We start from the raw sequence: 16,091 nt of genomic DNA, 5'->3' as shown, positions 1-16,091 counted from the left end.
ATTGTAATCCAAATTTTTTTTTTTTAACATAAGAAACGTTTTGTATATTTTTTTGTGTAGTGTATTCTGATACTTTATTTCTATAATTGATCATATTAAAAAAATAAAATAATGTTAAACACTTCTCTCCTTCCTTATGCATAACAAGGATAATGTTATTTAATTTCTCAAAATTTCTAATAATTTTACAGATATGAATTTGATGACAAACTTTATTTTGTAAATGAATAATTCGATACAGTAAACAGAGAGAGAGAGAGAGAGAGAGAATTTGGAATTTTATATATTGAATTGTATGTGTGCACACATACACCTATTCACTAGAAAACCATTTTCCACGCATGTACTGTTTATTCGCCATCATTACGTCACAAAAATCCCGGGATATCTAGGAATATTGAGTTAATAATCTTGATTTTTGTCAAATTAAGTTGGTATCTACACGGTCTTGTGATCGAACAGCTGAAGAAAACGAAGAACGGAGAAAAGATTGGAAGTCTAATATTACAAACGAGATAATTTCTATATAAATTAATACAAAATCTCGATAACAATCATGGTGGATCGTGCAAATATCAAGCAGATCATACCGGCATTGCCGGATGAAAAAATTGGTAATTATATTCTGTATAATGTAGATTCCTTTATTTGACAGAGTGCCCCTCCCAGCAATATCTCTGTTTTTATTTGTTAATAATTATATTGTTACTATTAGAATAGTGAGATGTGCTCAAAGTTATAATAAAAAGTTTTGATATTCTGTCATTTTTTTTTGTATGACATTTATACATTGATTTTGCAGATATGCTGGCAGCTACAAGCGTGCTTCAACAGCAAGCTGCTGATATTAGAAATCAGCGAATTAATTGGTATTCGTATTACCAGTAAGTACTTATGAATTATTTTTGAAAAACCTGAAAACTTTAAAATATACTGAATAATAATATAAACTTGATAACGCACAAAAGTATAAAAGTATTTATACAAGAAATATTTTACATTTAATGTTTTTCAGATCACAAATGATATGGAAAGAAGACTATGATTTTATAGCAGCCTTTGACACAAGTGATGCTAAGGCAAGAGAAAATAAACTAAAGGAAAATCCGCATCAGGCAGCTAAAACATTTCTTAATTTGCTTGGCCATGTTTCAAAGGATCAAACAATTCAATATATTCTCACTATGATTGATGACATGCTACAGGTATTTACACATCTTATCTATTTTTCTTTATGTGAAACAAATAATTTTTTATTAATTTTCTTTTTATTAATATTTTTAATCAAGATTATCCTTATTAATTGAAATTTTAATGCAATGTTATTAATAGGAGGATCGTAGTCGTGTGGAAATCTTTCGTGAGCATTCTACACGAAAACGAGAATCTGTTTGGGGGCCATTCCTTAATCTATTGAATAGACAAGATGGCTTTATAATGAATATGACATCACGCATTATAGCCAAATTAGCCTGCTGGAGTCATGATCTCATGGAAAAAACTGATCTTCAGTTTTATTTGACATGGCTCAAAGATCAACTAAAACTTAGCGTAAGTTTAACTTGACAGATTACAGGTTGCGCAAATCAAAAGGCTGTCAATATAATAAAATTTGAATTGCATTAATGATATTACCTCCTTGTTTTCGTTTCAATACTATATTTAATAATTACAAGTTAATAATTTATCAATTATATATACATTATATTGCAATATATTATATATATATATATATATATATATATATATATATATATATATATATATATATAAATGCAATATAAAATGCTAATTCTTAAAAAAGGGCATGATTTAAAATTATATTAATATTGACCATTTGAATTGCACAACTGCTGAGATTTTTCTGCTTTCTTTTCTCCATGTGAGCATGTATAAATTTTATGCAGTTATATACTTTTTGAATGATTTAATTTTTGTTGGAATATGTGAAAAATATGCTTGTCTCATTAAGAAGTTGTCTATGCTCGAGGGCTCCTGTAATGTTGCTTTGTGTTTATCTATATAATTACTTTTATACTGTTATTTTAATACTAATAGTTTGCCTTTTGAATGATACAATAATTTGTCCTAATGTGTGTGCTGCATGCAACATATGTTTAGATATCTAGCTAATTTATTACATACTTGATCGTTTCTACAGCAATCATGTGTCTGATATTTATATTTAAAAAGAATATGACATGCTTTTGAAAAATTTTACTGCTTTTAAAAATTTTATTACATTAACATTAATATATATTAATATTAACATTAATACTGTTTTATACAATTTATTTAAAATGTTTTATAAATAATTTATATATTAATTTCTTCCCCCCCTCCCCTCCAATAAATACACATTATATAAGTTGCAAATTATAGAATTTATATATACATTAATATTATATATATATAAAATATGTGAAAAAAAATTTACTAATGCTATAAACTAACAATAAGGACATAACTAATTTAATAAAACAATAAACCTATCTATGATTGATTATGTAGATTTATTGCTTCATGCAAATAAGCTTAAAACACGAAAAATTTCGTCGAGAATTATAGTAGATTTTGTGTAGATAAAAAATTAGTTGGGGTTTTAGTTTGATGCCCTTCAGGATCACAAAGGCTTGCATGCGGGACTAGAACAAGACATTGCTGTGGAGCAGGCCAAGGAGGCCCATGAACTGCATGAATTGCTCAACCCGGTTGGTTTTGTAACGTCTTAATCACATTAATATTACTTATTGTAAAACAAATTATAAAGTATGTTTTTAAATCATATACTGCCAACAAACAAAGCACTGATGACTTATGAAGATGTTTAACGTTATACATAATATTATACATAAAAGTATCATGAATCTCTTTAAATTCTAATTTAGGATAAAATTAATTTATAAACTTCAAACATGCATGAGTAAACTTAAAATGCGCATGAGTTATGCTTTATAAGAATCTGTTTTGTGGATGTCATATTTGCAAATTTCTTTAACATCTTAAATGCTTAGATGCCAATAATCAGATGCAAAATCTTTTATAAAATTTATTTATATATCTTATATGTATAACATACATATCTAAAAGATGTCAAATTATTATCACATTTTTGCATGTAGCAACACATTGATTAAATATTATTTTTAAAATTAGAAAGACATTTATTTTCTTGTTTTATATTTTTTTTTTTTTTATCCGAAGAACATAGAAGATATACACATGATATTTTTTTCATTTAGAACAACGAGTACATCCAATCAGTGGCGCGTTGTCTACAAATGATGCTTCGTATAGATGAATATCGCTTTGCGTTCGTATCCGTCGATGGTATTTCAACTCTCCTCAGTGTTCTCTCTGGGAGAGTAAACTTCCAAGTGCAATATCAGCTTATTTTTTGTCTGTGGGTACTTACTTTCAACCCTCTCTTGGCAGAAAAAATGAACAAGTGAGTAACCCTCCCTTCTCTTTTCCCCTTATTTAGTATACATTTTATTAAAAATATTCATAATATTCAGTATAACTAATGTCTAAAATTATGTCATATCGTAGATTCAATGTCATACCCATTCTCGCCGATATACTTAGCGATTCGGTCAAAGAAAAAGTTACACGTATTATACTTGCAGTATTCAGGGTAAGTTAAAATATCGAAGAATAAGAGAAACCGAGCATAATATAGAATTATATAGAATTATACATATATTACATTACCTGCATACTTTTTAATATATTATTTTTTTTTATATTACAGAATTTAATCGAGAAAGTAGAAGACGGGCAAGTCGCTAAGGAACACTGCATCGCTATGGTGCAGTGCAAGGTATTGAAGCAGCTTTCGATACTGTGTCAACGAAAATTCGACGACGAAGACATAACTGATGATATCGAATTCCTCAATGACAAATTGCAAGCGTCCGTGCAGGATCTAAGTTCATTCGACGAATATTCAACGGAAGTGAAATCTGGTCGTCTGGAGTGGTCCCCTGTTCACAAATCGGGCAAATTTTGGCGCGAGAATGCCAGCCGTCTCAATGAGAAGAATTACGAACTGTTGCGTATTCTCGTTCATTTATTAGAAACTAGCAAAGATCCTCTCGTCCTCAGTGTGGCTAGTTTCGACATTGGTGAATACGTGCGTCATTATCCACGTGGCAAACAGTACGTTATATGTTATAGAAATACGTTTATATTTTATAAAGAAGCATGTTCATATTTTACTCTATTTTATATGTACAATACATTTGAGAATATTTAAATCGCAAGTTTTTAAAATAATGTCTTGTATACTTCAGCATAATTGAACAGCTTGGCGGAAAGCAACGTGTAATGCAACTTCTCGGGCACGAGGATCCTAATGTTAGATACGAGGCTCTTCTTGCAGTGCAAAAACTTATGGTACATAATTGGTAAGTTATGGAACGTTAAGAATTTTCCATGTACATTTCTTATTATTTGACTTCATTTTGTTAAAATAAATTTATTAATTTTTTAAAAATTATTTTTCACATTTGTATATAAATTTTGTTGTTTAATGTCTATATATAAAAATTTCATAAATACTACATAAATTTCTCACTTTTTAGGGAATATCTTGGAAAGCAATTAGAAAAAGAAACTGGTGTATCTGGAGCATCTACTAACAAACCTGGAGCACAAGTGCCGGCAAAAGCCTGAATATTTGTACAATTTGTACAAATCATAATTTTTCTGTTTGAAGAAAAACAGAGTATTATAGAGAATTTGCGCGCGTGACAAAATCTACATTCGCTATTTAAAGCGCTTGTATAATTCAAGATATTTACATTCCCTTCCATTATGTATTATTGTAAAAACAAGAAGGTATAATCGAATCCCCATTTTTCTTTTGTGCAATTCAATTTTGTAAAATAATTTTTGGTTATATATATCCATCATGTATATATAAACGTCGATGTGATAAATCCTGTCACGTGTAATATATTTATAGTCTTGTGTATAATACCTGTTCTCTGGAATGTTAGAGAAAATAAAATTTTATTCTGTTGAAGAAAACTGTATACATATAAAAATATACACACACATCTCGCGATTGTTAAACCTTTTTAAAATTCAGCTTAACGTTAATATTGCAGGACGCCAATTGTATTAGAAGAAACCTAAAGATATATGGTATCTCGATCTCATTTACATTGTCTTCTTCGCCGCACAGACGACATTTTTTATCATCCTCGTCATGTCTACTATTCTTAATTAATTCCGGTCCGAGTAGTGAACCGCATTTTTGGCATGCTAAAGTCTATAAATAAATATTTATTATGGTCAAGAAATTTCTCAAATACATATTTTGTATAAATAAATAATGCTTAATCGGCACGTATTGTAAACATTGGCTTATATTAAAATATTAAAGGAAGTAATATCTCTTATCGCTTACCGTCATTTTGTCAGAACAATGAAAAAGACGATCTTGAAGAAGATACGAGCAACCATGAGAAATCAGAGCATCTCGTTCCATCTCTCCAAATCGCACACCGCCACCTCGTCGACGACCTTTAATGGGTTGCCTCGTTAATTGATCAATTGGACCGGTGCTTCTTACCTGGAAACGAGAGAAATATGTATTATAATCTGTTCTTATATAAGAGATTCTCAATTAAGAGAATCAAACGGCTTATTGATTTTAAAATCATATATAAAAAAAAAAGAAAATGAATAGAAACATGCGCGAGAAAAACGCGCGTATTTAAATAACTATATAAAAACAAATTACACAAAACAAAATGGAAAACAAATCTTTTTTTGCTAATATAAAAATTTACAGTTAATTACCTGCCACTTGTCAGAGACCATATGTCGCAATCTTTGGTAATGGACCATACCAAAGAAAATACTAGCCTCCATCTCGCATCCATATATACCCGAATACATTCTTTCAGTTCCATAATAATTATAGCCACCAAGTTCCAATAATTTCCCGAAGTAGTCTATGGCTGTGTTTTCCTCATCGAATCTAAAAGGTGTAGCATCGTGAACTAGTCCATGCACAGCCGCTGACTTTCCGGCCATTACTTCGATCATCATAGCTGTGATAAAAAACAATGAAAAATTGTAAATTATACTCGTATTTTTTTGATAACCCATCTTGTAAAAAAACATAAAAAAAAGTTTTTAATATTATAAATTATTTATGCTAAGTCCGAATTGAAAAATTTATCAAAATTTCTGTTATCATAGTACAGATAATTTAAACGACATAGAATAAAATGCATTTGTATACCAGCTCACCTATTGTCATACGACTTGGAAACCCGTGTGGATTGAAAATAATGTCGGGGACCATTCCGGTTTCTGTAAATGGTAAATCCTCGACAGGATATAATCGTGAAAGAATTCCTTTTTGTCCTGCCCTTGACGCAAATTTATCTCCGACGATAGGATTCCTCTGAAAATTTAATGCAATTAAAAAACGCCTATTTTTTACACATACACACATATATATATATACAAACTTGTACTAACAGGAATACGGAATGTAATGCATGCTTTTCGAGGGTCTTGACTGTTAAATGTTCCACATAACTTTACACTGTCGATATAAGCGTTTTCTGTGCCTTTGTATGTTCCAGTGACATAGTTAGTATTATCAGCATCATAATAACTGTCAAATGCATAGATTCAATTAGTTTTTGAAATAAAAGGTGAAGATGTATCAAAAGGATTATTTACCAATAGTACGCGTCACCCTCTTTGATAGAGGCACCTACAAAAGGTAAACCATCAATATCTAAGGTTTTCTCGAGTTCAGGTTTGTCCGGATTGCGGGCAAAATAACTCTTTTTATCGTTCAAATTAACAAACTCAGACTTGTAGATTGTTCCGTGTCCGAAACCGCGTTCGTAAGACGCTTTATTGATGACCATTGCGTCTTCCATATCGTATCCCTGCGTATCCGATTATCAACAATAAAGAATAGAATAGTGAACGATTTTTTAACTAAATTTTTGATACTAGAAACCAAATGATACTTACCGTATATGAGATAACAGCAATTATTGCATTCGTACCCATCGCAAAATCATCCATTTTAATATTATCATAATGTACTGGCCTAAAGAGAGGCGCAGCGGGCGTTTGTAATCTGTACATTTTTGTTTGCGACTGCCGTTGCCAATTGTAAATTGGTGTTCCCATGGTTTGCTTTCCCATCTACGAGATCGAGAAAATATTGATAAATATTTTCACTTGCGTTATTAACATGTTTGTAATCTATAGGTCCACAGATGTAATTTGGAACATTTTATTCAAATCTCTATTAATTATTACTATGTATCATTATTAATTATCAATTATTATTTTTAGTGAAACAATGTCGTACATACTAGCGTGAAAACATTAATGATCTCACTGTAAATATAAAAAGATTTACCTGACATTGATACATGTTTCTTGGACTCTGATTACAATCCGGTAATGGAATAAGTTTAGCTAAGTTGCTGAAGATGGTTGTCTGACTCACTTCTTGATGAGTCGTTAACTAATAAGAAAGAATAAAGTTTTTTTTATCATTAGATATAAAAATCACAAAAATAATAAAAAAAAAACATGACGTATATTTACCTCTTTGTAGGCTTCTTCAGGAACCACACAGATATCCATATAAATTTGCTCAAATGTTCCAAGAAATTCAATCTCTTGCACAGCTAGATTTATCACTGGTCTCATCATTCTAGCTGCACTAGTAAATAAGAATAATCCTGGATATTGAGCTGAAACTTTCTTCTTTGGTACAAGTGCAATTTCTAATGTCGTTGGTATCTGAAGATAATATGTTTCATCAATATATATATATATATATATATATATATATATATATATATATACATATAATTATATGTAATTATAAACTAAATCACCAGACATTGCATTTTTAACTTACTTCTTGGCCCTTTATCTTAAGCAACCTTAATCGATGAACCACTTTATTAATAATCTTATCCTCTATTAAGCCAATCATTTTTCCATTTAACATGACATTATATGAATTTGTCCAATTATCTGCGATAGATTGTGGAACCATTCCAAGATCTACCAGTACTGTAGGTATCGCGGCTTTCAATTTTGGATTTGGATGTTTTGTGACAATGCAATTCATTGTCAAATGATTGAGCAACCCACATGGAGCACCATCTGGTGTATGTATGGGACAAATAAAGCCTGCAAACAAATAATATAATAATATTATAATTGATATATTTATGTTTTTACTTTATTAATCGGATATAATGATTATGTAATATATAATTGCTAAAAAAGGATTATAAATTATTGCTTATTTTATTTTTTCACATCTTTTCTTACATGTTTAATATTTTCTATTATTGTAGAGAAACTATAATAGAATTGTTAATTACCCCAAGCATCAGGCAATAACCGTCTAACTTCGGTAGTTCTCATTTCTTGGAAGAATGCGCCTCTATGTATCGCACGAAAATGACTCATATAACGCATCCTGTTGATATTTTCCACAACAATTGTGAGACCGGAATTTTGCATGAGACCTAGACCAGAGGGTGAGCTTACGTTTCCAGTGGACAAGAAATATTCCATTTGTGCATCAATGTTGTTCCGAATTTTGGTGACATTCAACATTTCTTCTAAATAGGTAAGAAGACCAATCACATATATGTACTTGGTTTTATTCTCACAAGAGTTCACACTTACAGATAAAATACTTACGCACTGTTAAAATGTATCTATTACCAGCACTTTTAGCACGTTTGAGTATATGGTATTTGAGACTTGTCACCCACGACCACAATTTTTCTTTAAGAACTTGTAGATATAAGTGTCCGCCTAGCAAACATTCTTGCATCATTACAGAATCCACACCTTCGACGACGCATTTGTTACCGGCAAAAGCGAACAATTTTTTAGTCATGAATACAAGTAAATGAAATTTATCGATGGGTTCATCAAGATGAATGGCGACGCAATACCTGTACATAAATAAGTATATAATGATAAACTTAAAACTTATAATGAATTATAAATAAAAAAAGAAACAGATAATTTGCAAACTCACTTAAGAATGTAATTACAGACGTCTGTGTCAGTTGCATCTGCAGGCAATTCAGAAAATTTAACTTTGAATATTTTTCCTATATGTGCTTTACATTGTTCGTGCCAATGTAAACCTTCTTCATGCAAAGTGCGTAACATATTCATAATACTATTACTATAATAGAGATCATTTTCACATCCAGCAATTAATGTTTTATAAATATATACATCAGTTACATCTATCAAACATTTCATCATCAATATTAATGGTACATAGAAAGGGGTTTTTTTATGAATAAAAGAAAATTTTACAGAACCATCATTCACATAATGCAGTACATTGTTCTGTAAAAAACATATTCATATTATGTATATTTATATTTAAATTTATATATTTACCTACACACAATCTCTCACATATATATAAAATACATATGGAAGAGTCTTTAAAATATATTTTTGTTCAAATATACATACAGTGGCAGTGTTATCTTCTTGAACACTTCTTAAAAAAATACCTAGATCGCTAAAATGTTCACCACAAGCTTTCCAGTTTGATCTCTTTATAGCAATGGGATAGTTTCGTCTCGTCATTATTAACATGCGTATAAGTCGTTCGATTCCTCTGACTATAAAGTATCCACCCCATTCTTGTTCAAGTTCACCATGAGTAACCAATTCCTTTGGACTCATTTTATTTAAGTGACATCGATTAGACTATAAATATAAATATCACATATTTTCACAAATTGTAATTTAATATAAAAATATATAATATATTAAAATACGGACTATCATAAATAAATTAATAAGAGTATTCAACATTTAACTCTCTATGGGCCGAATATTTTTCTTGACTATAAAAAAATTTATGTAATGTAAAATCAACAAATATCAACCTATAAATATAAAATTCAGCAGTTTCAACAATTTTATTTTCTTTTTATTATTTTTTTTTTATTTATTTTTCATTTGTCTATTTTTTCTTCTATCCATTCATCTATCTTTCTATCAATTATTTAATAAAATCGATATATTAGTATGTGACTTGAAAGGGCCCATAGAAGGTTAATAGTCAAAAATGAAAATTGAAAAGTCGATTTGTTATTCCTTTTACTCATTTTGGTCATATATATATCAACTGTTCATTTTTTTTCCAAAAATTATAGAAGATTATAGAAGAAAGAAAAAGTCAATTTTGATTTATTTTCATTAAGAAATCTAAGTACATATAAATGCATGAGTGGCAGTGTAAATGCAAGAATATCAAGGCAAAGAAATATCTTTTTCTGCTAAACTTATTATAATTATGAGTAATAATTTCATTTTTTTCAATGTATGTGTACAAGCATATATATATAAGAATTACTTATTTATTGATAATAATTGTTGATTAATAATAATTAATAAGATTCTGATTTTTATTTATATTTTACCTTGAGCATAATTGGAACTTCTCCTAAATCCTTCTCAAGAACTTCCTGCTCTTTACCATTTATAGACCATCCAAGTCTCACTGTTATTTTACCCTTATAAGTAGCACCTCTTTGACGACATTCTGTTGAATATATTTTATAATTTTTCACACCAATTGTACTAGAAGGTACAGTAGGCTTAGAAATTTGTACATCATCTAGCCAGAGAATTACTTTGTCATCATTAGGAAGAGTTAAATACACTGGTGTACTGTTTTTTATACTTTGAAGAAGGCCCTCTTCGAGCATATAATTGAAAGATTCAATATGTGGTGTACCTAGAGATTGTAACAGCTAAAACAAATAGAAAAATTAATTGTCTACTGTTGTAAATTTTTTGAAGCAGTTTATTTCTGTGATGTGCATGTATAAAAATTCTAACTAGAGTAATAATGATATATCTCAATTTTTCAATATTATAATATTTATATGATTTTGCTTAAAAAAAAACAATGTAAAATGTTAAATTGTAATTTATGAGAAAATAATTTTAATCGTATCAGAGAAAGTATATGGTGTGCTATGTATATGAGTGTGTACACGTGCGTATATGATACTATATATATTATCATTTATATTTTTGTATAAAAAAATACATATTTACACTGTTCTGTTTTTCAGGTGGTTCACCAAAATCCGGCGACGTGTTAGTTAATTTAGGCTCCAACAATATATCTGATGTATCCATTGTAAAATATAATTTTTTTTCAAGGATCACTTTTTTCCACGAAACTTGTTTATAAAAATCCTAGCCTCCAAGAAAACAAACTCTCTCAACCATCGAATAGGTGTGAATGCGCTCTTCATGAAATTCAGGTTGCGTTCCGTTTCATGCATAGAGTACATAGATCGTTTGGAAATTTATAATATATGTTACGTAAACTATAGATTTTCAGGCAATCTATGCGCTCAATGCGTGAAACGGAACGCATCCATGGATGCGTTCAAAGGACACAACTGGTTGGGTAGCGAATCGAACGTGATTGGTTCTTACTTCTAGAACCGACAAATCAACATCGAGTTGACAAGACAATGCTTAATGGTAGGGATGGGCAAGAATCACTCGATTATTTGAACATCAATGTTTTTTTTATTAATAATCGATTATTTATTCGATGTTTTTATATTCAATTAATCGCTACATCAATAATTTTTTTTCTCGATATTACTAAATTTTATTATTAGATGTTACTAACAAATTTTGTTACTAACAAGACTATCATTCGAAATTAGCGTTTCTCAAAAACAAAATGAGTACTGTTCAGACTGCATTTCAAAACGTACTCTGCGAGAAAATTTTACTCGATTTCGAAACTTTCTTAGGGCCATCTTCGGTTAACTTAACCGATGTTAATGAAATGATAAGAATGCTTGGTTTTCCTTCATCTCTATTTTCAGTTGCCACTTTGCTGATTTTAACCGTCGGTTAACTTAACCGAAAGTGATGAAATTGGCCCTTAAACGTTTCTGATTGGTCAGTGTAGTACTTAAGATATATTAAAGTTTATCGGTGTAAACTAGGCCAATCTGATTTTAAGTAACTTATTAAAAAACAAGAAATAATCGATTATTATCGATATTTTTCATATATAATCGATTCTAAAAAATTATTATTTTTTAAAATAAATTATTTGAATGTCGATGCTTTTTTTTAACATCGTCCATTCCTTAATGTTTCCTGAACGTATCTATAGCACAGTAGAGTCCTAAATCAGAGAGCGACATTGTTACTCCCTCCATGCTTCCCATGATCGCCATGTTGGGCCCGCAGCTGTCCATTTGTAAATATACGTTTGCAGCAGTGAATTGGTAATTGTAAATATATATTTTGAAATGTCTTCATAGTCTCAGGAATATTAAAAATGTTTTTTTTTTTTACAAAATAACATTACAAATATACCTTTTTTCACTTACAGTATACTGATTGCGGTTAATTTGTAAGTTACGGGCCCAACATGATGATCAGCCAATCAGCAAGCGAGACGCTATTATCGCTTCTCTGATTATTTAGGACTCTATAGCACAGTTAATCGCAGCTATAATTATATGTAACAAAACTTAATTCGATGTCTTTCGATGTGTTAAAGCAAACGTTCGAAAAATAAAAATATTCAATATATTTTTATTAAAAATCTAAAAAAAATGAATTAATTAAACATATACTTCTCATTTATTTATTGCGCTCGATAAAAACATTAACCTAAAACGATAAAAACGTATATTGTTTATGTTGAACGCATAACCATGTTGAATCCAGATAAAAAATCCAACGAACGATATCGACAATTGGAAGAATTGCAAGGCGCTGAATTAAACATTTGCGCTCAGAGTACGTCGAGTTGTCATACAAGTTTTGAAAATGATACTGAACGATCGATGGAACTTTCTTCTGTTGTCGTTATACCAGATGGTATGTTACATTAAGTTATATACAGCATAAAAGTGTATATAACAGATTATAGCGTGATTATTTGTTAATTAATTATATCTTTATTTGTTGATTAATTATATCTCTCTTAATTGTACAGAAAAAGATTTACCTAACTTTAATACGTGTAACGAAGAAGAAAATCTATACTGTATAAATATTTCATATCGCATGAAATAACACTGGGGAATTTGGTTTCACTAATAACTATCTTAAGTTGTACTGATAACACAGGATATTGTGTTTAACAATATGTTAGAAATGCATGCATACAAGAAAAATAGGTCTGTATATTTTTAAATCTTATGCAGTAATTAAATAAAATATTATATAATGTTTCTATATGTATTATGTGAATGTTAAGTAATGTATAAGAAAAGATATGAATGTGAAGTAATATAATTGATTTATGATAATTAAGTTACATAAAAATTTTATCGACAGATACATTTACTGTGGTACAAGCTATCAATATCTTAGGCTTTGGAAAATTTCAAGTAAAATTGTCTTTATTTACGGGTCTTTGTTGGATGGTAGATAGTATGGAGATTACAATACTGAGTATCCTAAGTCCATCCTTACATTGTGACTGGGGCATTTCTAGATATCAGCAAGCATTGACCACAACAGTAACTGTTAAATTCAATAATTATTTTTTAAATATGTATACAACAATTATTTAAATTTATTATTTTGGAAATTGAATTTTTAGGTGGTCTTTCTTGGCATGATGCTAAGTTCTACTTTCTGGAATAATTTGAGTGATAGATATGGTCGTAAACAAGCTTTAACTTTGTGCGCAGTGCTATTATCTTACTATGCATTTCTAAGTTCATTTGCACCAAATTTTCTCTGGATCCTATTGCTTAGAGGAGTTGTAGGATTTGCTATTGGTTGTGTACCACAATCGTAAGTATTTGGTAAGTTTCTTAAGAAAAGCAACTTGTTTGCTTTACAGTATGTTATTATCACTAATATACCTCCTTTACTGCAGGGTGACATTATATGCAGAGTTTTTGCCAGCAAAACAAAGAGAAAGATGTGTTATTCTACTGGATGTGAGTTTATATCATAAGTTTAAAAGAGGAGGAGGTGATTAAAATTATTTATTAAATATATTATCTATATAATAAAAATTTATATTGCTAGTGTTTTTGGGCTCTTGGGGCTTGTTTTGAAGTGGCAATTGCATTGATCGTTATGCCCAACCTTGGTTGGAGATGGCTTCTTATATTATCATCAATTCCACTATTTATATTTGCTGTAATATCGCCGGTTTGTATAAGTTTGGAAACATTTTTAATGTATATTATACATATATATTAATTTATCTTAGGAAATTTGATAAATTTCTTAATAATTGTTTAAAAATGAATTACCTCAAATAGTAATATAAATTTACAGTGGCTACCAGAATCTACAATATTTGATATGACAACTGGGAAAACAGATCGTGCAATTTCGACATTGGAACGCGTAGCTAAAGAAAATAAAAAATCATTGCCTGTAGGAAGATTAGTTATGGATCGATTTTATCAAGCTCATCATGGTCGATTAAAGGATGTTCTAAGTAAAGAAATGTGCAAAACATCTGCTTTACTTTGGCTTGTATGGTAAATACAAATTATAATGTACAAAATTAAAAAATATTTTTTAATTTTACTAGATATGTATTTGTTGCATCAACTTCTTCTAGGATGATTACAGCATTTTGTTATTATGGAGTGGTGTTAATGACTACTGAACTTTTTCATACATCTTCAGAGCAGTGTGGCACACAGGACACTAACAAAGATGAAAATATGTGCCAACTTGATTGTCGATTACAGCGTGGCGACTATATTGATCTGCTTTGGACAACACTAGCAGAGTTTCCCGGCATTTTCTCTACCGTCTTTGCAATCGAGAAAATAGGCAGGCGGAAAACAATGGCTTGTCAATTAGTAATGTTTGCTATGGTGATTTGCTTCTTGAGTAGGACCTGCTTGTTAAACAGAGCGGCGTTGACTATCGCCATTTTTCTAGCCAGAGGTTTAATCGCCGGTGTATTTCAAGCCGCATACGTGTACACACCAGAAGTGTATCCCACGCATTTACGAAGCATAGGTGTAAGCGCATGCAGTGCCATGGCGCGAATCGGTGCTATGGTCACTCCTTACATAGCGCAAGTATTTCTACAATGGTCCATCACGGGAGCTATGGCCATTTATGCAACGACAGCATTGTGCGCTGCAATTGCTACACTTGCGCTTCCTGTAGAAACAAAAAATCAACAATCAAATGAAGCATGTCAAGAAAACAAATAGATAATTTTTATAATACTTTATAATGTTTTAGTAAATTGACCGAAATTTATTTTATTGCACATGTTATTTAGGATATTTATTTTTTTTATTACACATTACAATATGTAACAGTTACATATACAATTAACTTTTGACTAAGAATTCACATACACATACATATATATTTCAATTGTATTCATATATACAAATTATTATATTCACATTTATTATTTAATTTATACAATTTTATATACAATTGTTAATATGTTCACATTTATTATTTAATTAAACGAACATATTTTTATCATAAGTTATAAAATTGATCTAAATTATATATTTGATCTATTTATTATAGTATGTATAATGTTAACAAAAGAGATTTTTAGTTGCAAAGATTATGGTTCTTCTTATATCTAAATGGCTGGTTAGGTTTTGTCTTAAATTTGTTTGGCGTATACACCAGTAAGATTTGTGATTAGAATGTTAATCACAGATTACAAAATATATAAAGACTGATATTTGTAATTTTCAAAAAAAGTGCCAAAAGTATTGGTCATAAAGTATTATAATCGCGTATTATTGCTCTCTTCATTTTCTCATCTATGCATATAATCTTATTTTCAAGGTAAAGATTATAGAAGAAATAGAAAAAGATAATATTTTTTCGAATGTTTAAAAGGGGAGACTTGTATATCTTTTGTGTATGAAAATTTAATACCAATTTTCATTACTTATATGACGAATACAATAAATAAAGTTATTTTATAATATTCAAACTGTGTGATATCCTTTCGCATGCATTAATGATGTATATAAAATACGATAATTCTGAGCACTGACGATATATTAATATAATATTAA

The 16,091-nt window shown here is 29.7% G+C and overlaps 3 protein-coding genes across 5 annotated transcripts; 2 read left to right on the top strand and 1 right to left on the bottom strand.

Annotated features, from left to right (window-relative positions):
* Positions 1-434: 434 nt before the first annotated feature.
* Positions 435-5,034, top strand: LOC126859000 (V-type proton ATPase subunit H). 2 transcript variants are annotated; one of them, XM_050609816.1, is made up of 10 exons: positions 435-614; positions 803-884; positions 1,016-1,205; positions 1,333-1,551; positions 2,607-2,711; positions 3,243-3,448; positions 3,553-3,637; positions 3,755-4,161; positions 4,296-4,409; positions 4,587-5,034. In XM_050609816.1, the coding sequence occupies exons 1-10, from the start codon at positions 557-559 to the stop codon at positions 4,675-4,677; spliced, it is 1,557 nt and encodes a 518-aa protein (XP_050465773.1). In that variant the 5' UTR covers positions 435-556; the 3' UTR covers positions 4,678-5,034. The 2 variants fall into 2 exon arrangements, with proteins under 2 accessions (XP_050465773.1, XP_050465774.1); XM_050609817.1 differs by lacking the exon at positions 2,607-2,711.
* LOC126858999 (DNA-directed RNA polymerase I subunit RPA2) lies at positions 4,723-11,439 on the bottom strand. The gene is made up of 17 exons (XM_050609815.1): positions 11,122-11,439; positions 10,479-10,811; positions 9,520-9,759; positions 9,065-9,387; positions 8,719-8,978; positions 8,394-8,636; positions 7,919-8,196; positions 7,600-7,797; positions 7,409-7,516; positions 7,012-7,188; positions 6,709-6,923; positions 6,502-6,640; positions 6,268-6,424; positions 5,812-6,065; positions 5,417-5,581; positions 5,081-5,278; positions 4,723-4,991 (listed from the first exon to the last, which is right to left on the bottom strand). Exons 1-17 carry the CDS (start codon positions 11,203-11,205, stop codon positions 4,914-4,916), a joined length of 3,450 nt encoding a protein of 1,149 aa, XP_050465772.1. The 5' UTR covers positions 11,206-11,439; the 3' UTR covers positions 4,723-4,913.
* Positions 11,440-12,251: 812 nt separating this feature from the next.
* On the top strand, positions 12,252-15,980 carry LOC126858850 (synaptic vesicle 2-related protein). 2 transcript variants are annotated; one of them, XM_050609472.1, is made up of 8 exons: positions 12,252-12,326; positions 12,434-12,927; positions 13,390-13,574; positions 13,658-13,854; positions 13,940-14,003; positions 14,095-14,220; positions 14,350-14,558; positions 14,642-15,980. In XM_050609472.1, the coding sequence occupies exons 2-8, from the start codon at positions 12,762-12,764 to the stop codon at positions 15,249-15,251; spliced, it is 1,557 nt and encodes a 518-aa protein (XP_050465429.1). In that variant the 5' UTR covers positions 12,252-12,326; positions 12,434-12,761; the 3' UTR covers positions 15,252-15,980. The 2 variants fall into 2 exon arrangements, with proteins under 2 accessions (XP_050465429.1, XP_050465430.1); XM_050609473.1 differs by lacking the exon at positions 12,252-12,326 and adding an exon at positions 13,046-13,229 and having other exon boundaries at positions 12,792-12,927.
* The last annotated feature ends 111 nt before the right edge of the window (positions 15,981-16,091 follow it).

Source organism: Cataglyphis hispanica, chromosome 2 (assembly GCF_021464435.1).
Source record: "Cataglyphis hispanica isolate Lineage 1 chromosome 2, ULB_Chis1_1.0, whole genome shotgun sequence".
In the NCBI taxonomy this organism is placed as follows: Eukaryota; Metazoa; Arthropoda; class Insecta; order Hymenoptera; family Formicidae; genus Cataglyphis; species Cataglyphis hispanica.
The sequence above is the reverse complement of the archived record's forward strand: the minus strand, read 5'-3'. Positions and strand labels throughout refer to the sequence as shown.

Bases quoted from the DNA above. Each gene is read 5' to 3' on its own strand.
- LOC126859000 (XM_050609816.1), top strand. From the start codon at position 557: ATGGTGGATCGTGCAAATATCAAGCAGATCATACCGGCATTGCCGGAT. The intron at 1,206-1,332 runs GTATTTACACAT...TGTTATTAATAG, and splicing joins TGATTGATGACATGCTACAG to GAGGATCGTAGTCGTGTGGA. The intron at 3,449-3,552 runs GTGAGTAACCCT...GTCATATCGTAG, and splicing joins TTGGCAGAAAAAATGAACAA to ATTCAATGTCATACCCATTC.
- LOC126858850 (XM_050609472.1), top strand. From the start codon at position 12,762: ATGTTGAATCCAGATAAAAAATCCAACGAACGATATCGACAATTGGAA. The intron at 13,575-13,657 runs GTAACTGTTAAA...TTGAATTTTTAG, and splicing joins AGCAAGCATTGACCACAACA to GTGGTCTTTCTTGGCATGAT. The intron at 14,221-14,349 runs GTTTGTATAAGT...ATAAATTTACAG, and splicing joins TATTTGCTGTAATATCGCCG to TGGCTACCAGAATCTACAAT.
- LOC126858999 (XM_050609815.1), bottom strand. From the start codon at position 11,205: ATGGATACATCAGATATATTGTTGGAGCCTAAATTAACTAACACGTCG. The intron at 10,812-11,121 runs GTAAATATGTAT...TATTTGTTTTAG, and splicing joins CACCTGAAAAACAGAACAGT to CTGTTACAATCTCTAGGTAC. The intron at 6,425-6,501 runs GTTAGTACAAGT...TTAAATTTTCAG, and splicing joins GCATTACATTCCGTATTCCT to AGGAATCCTATCGTCGGAGA.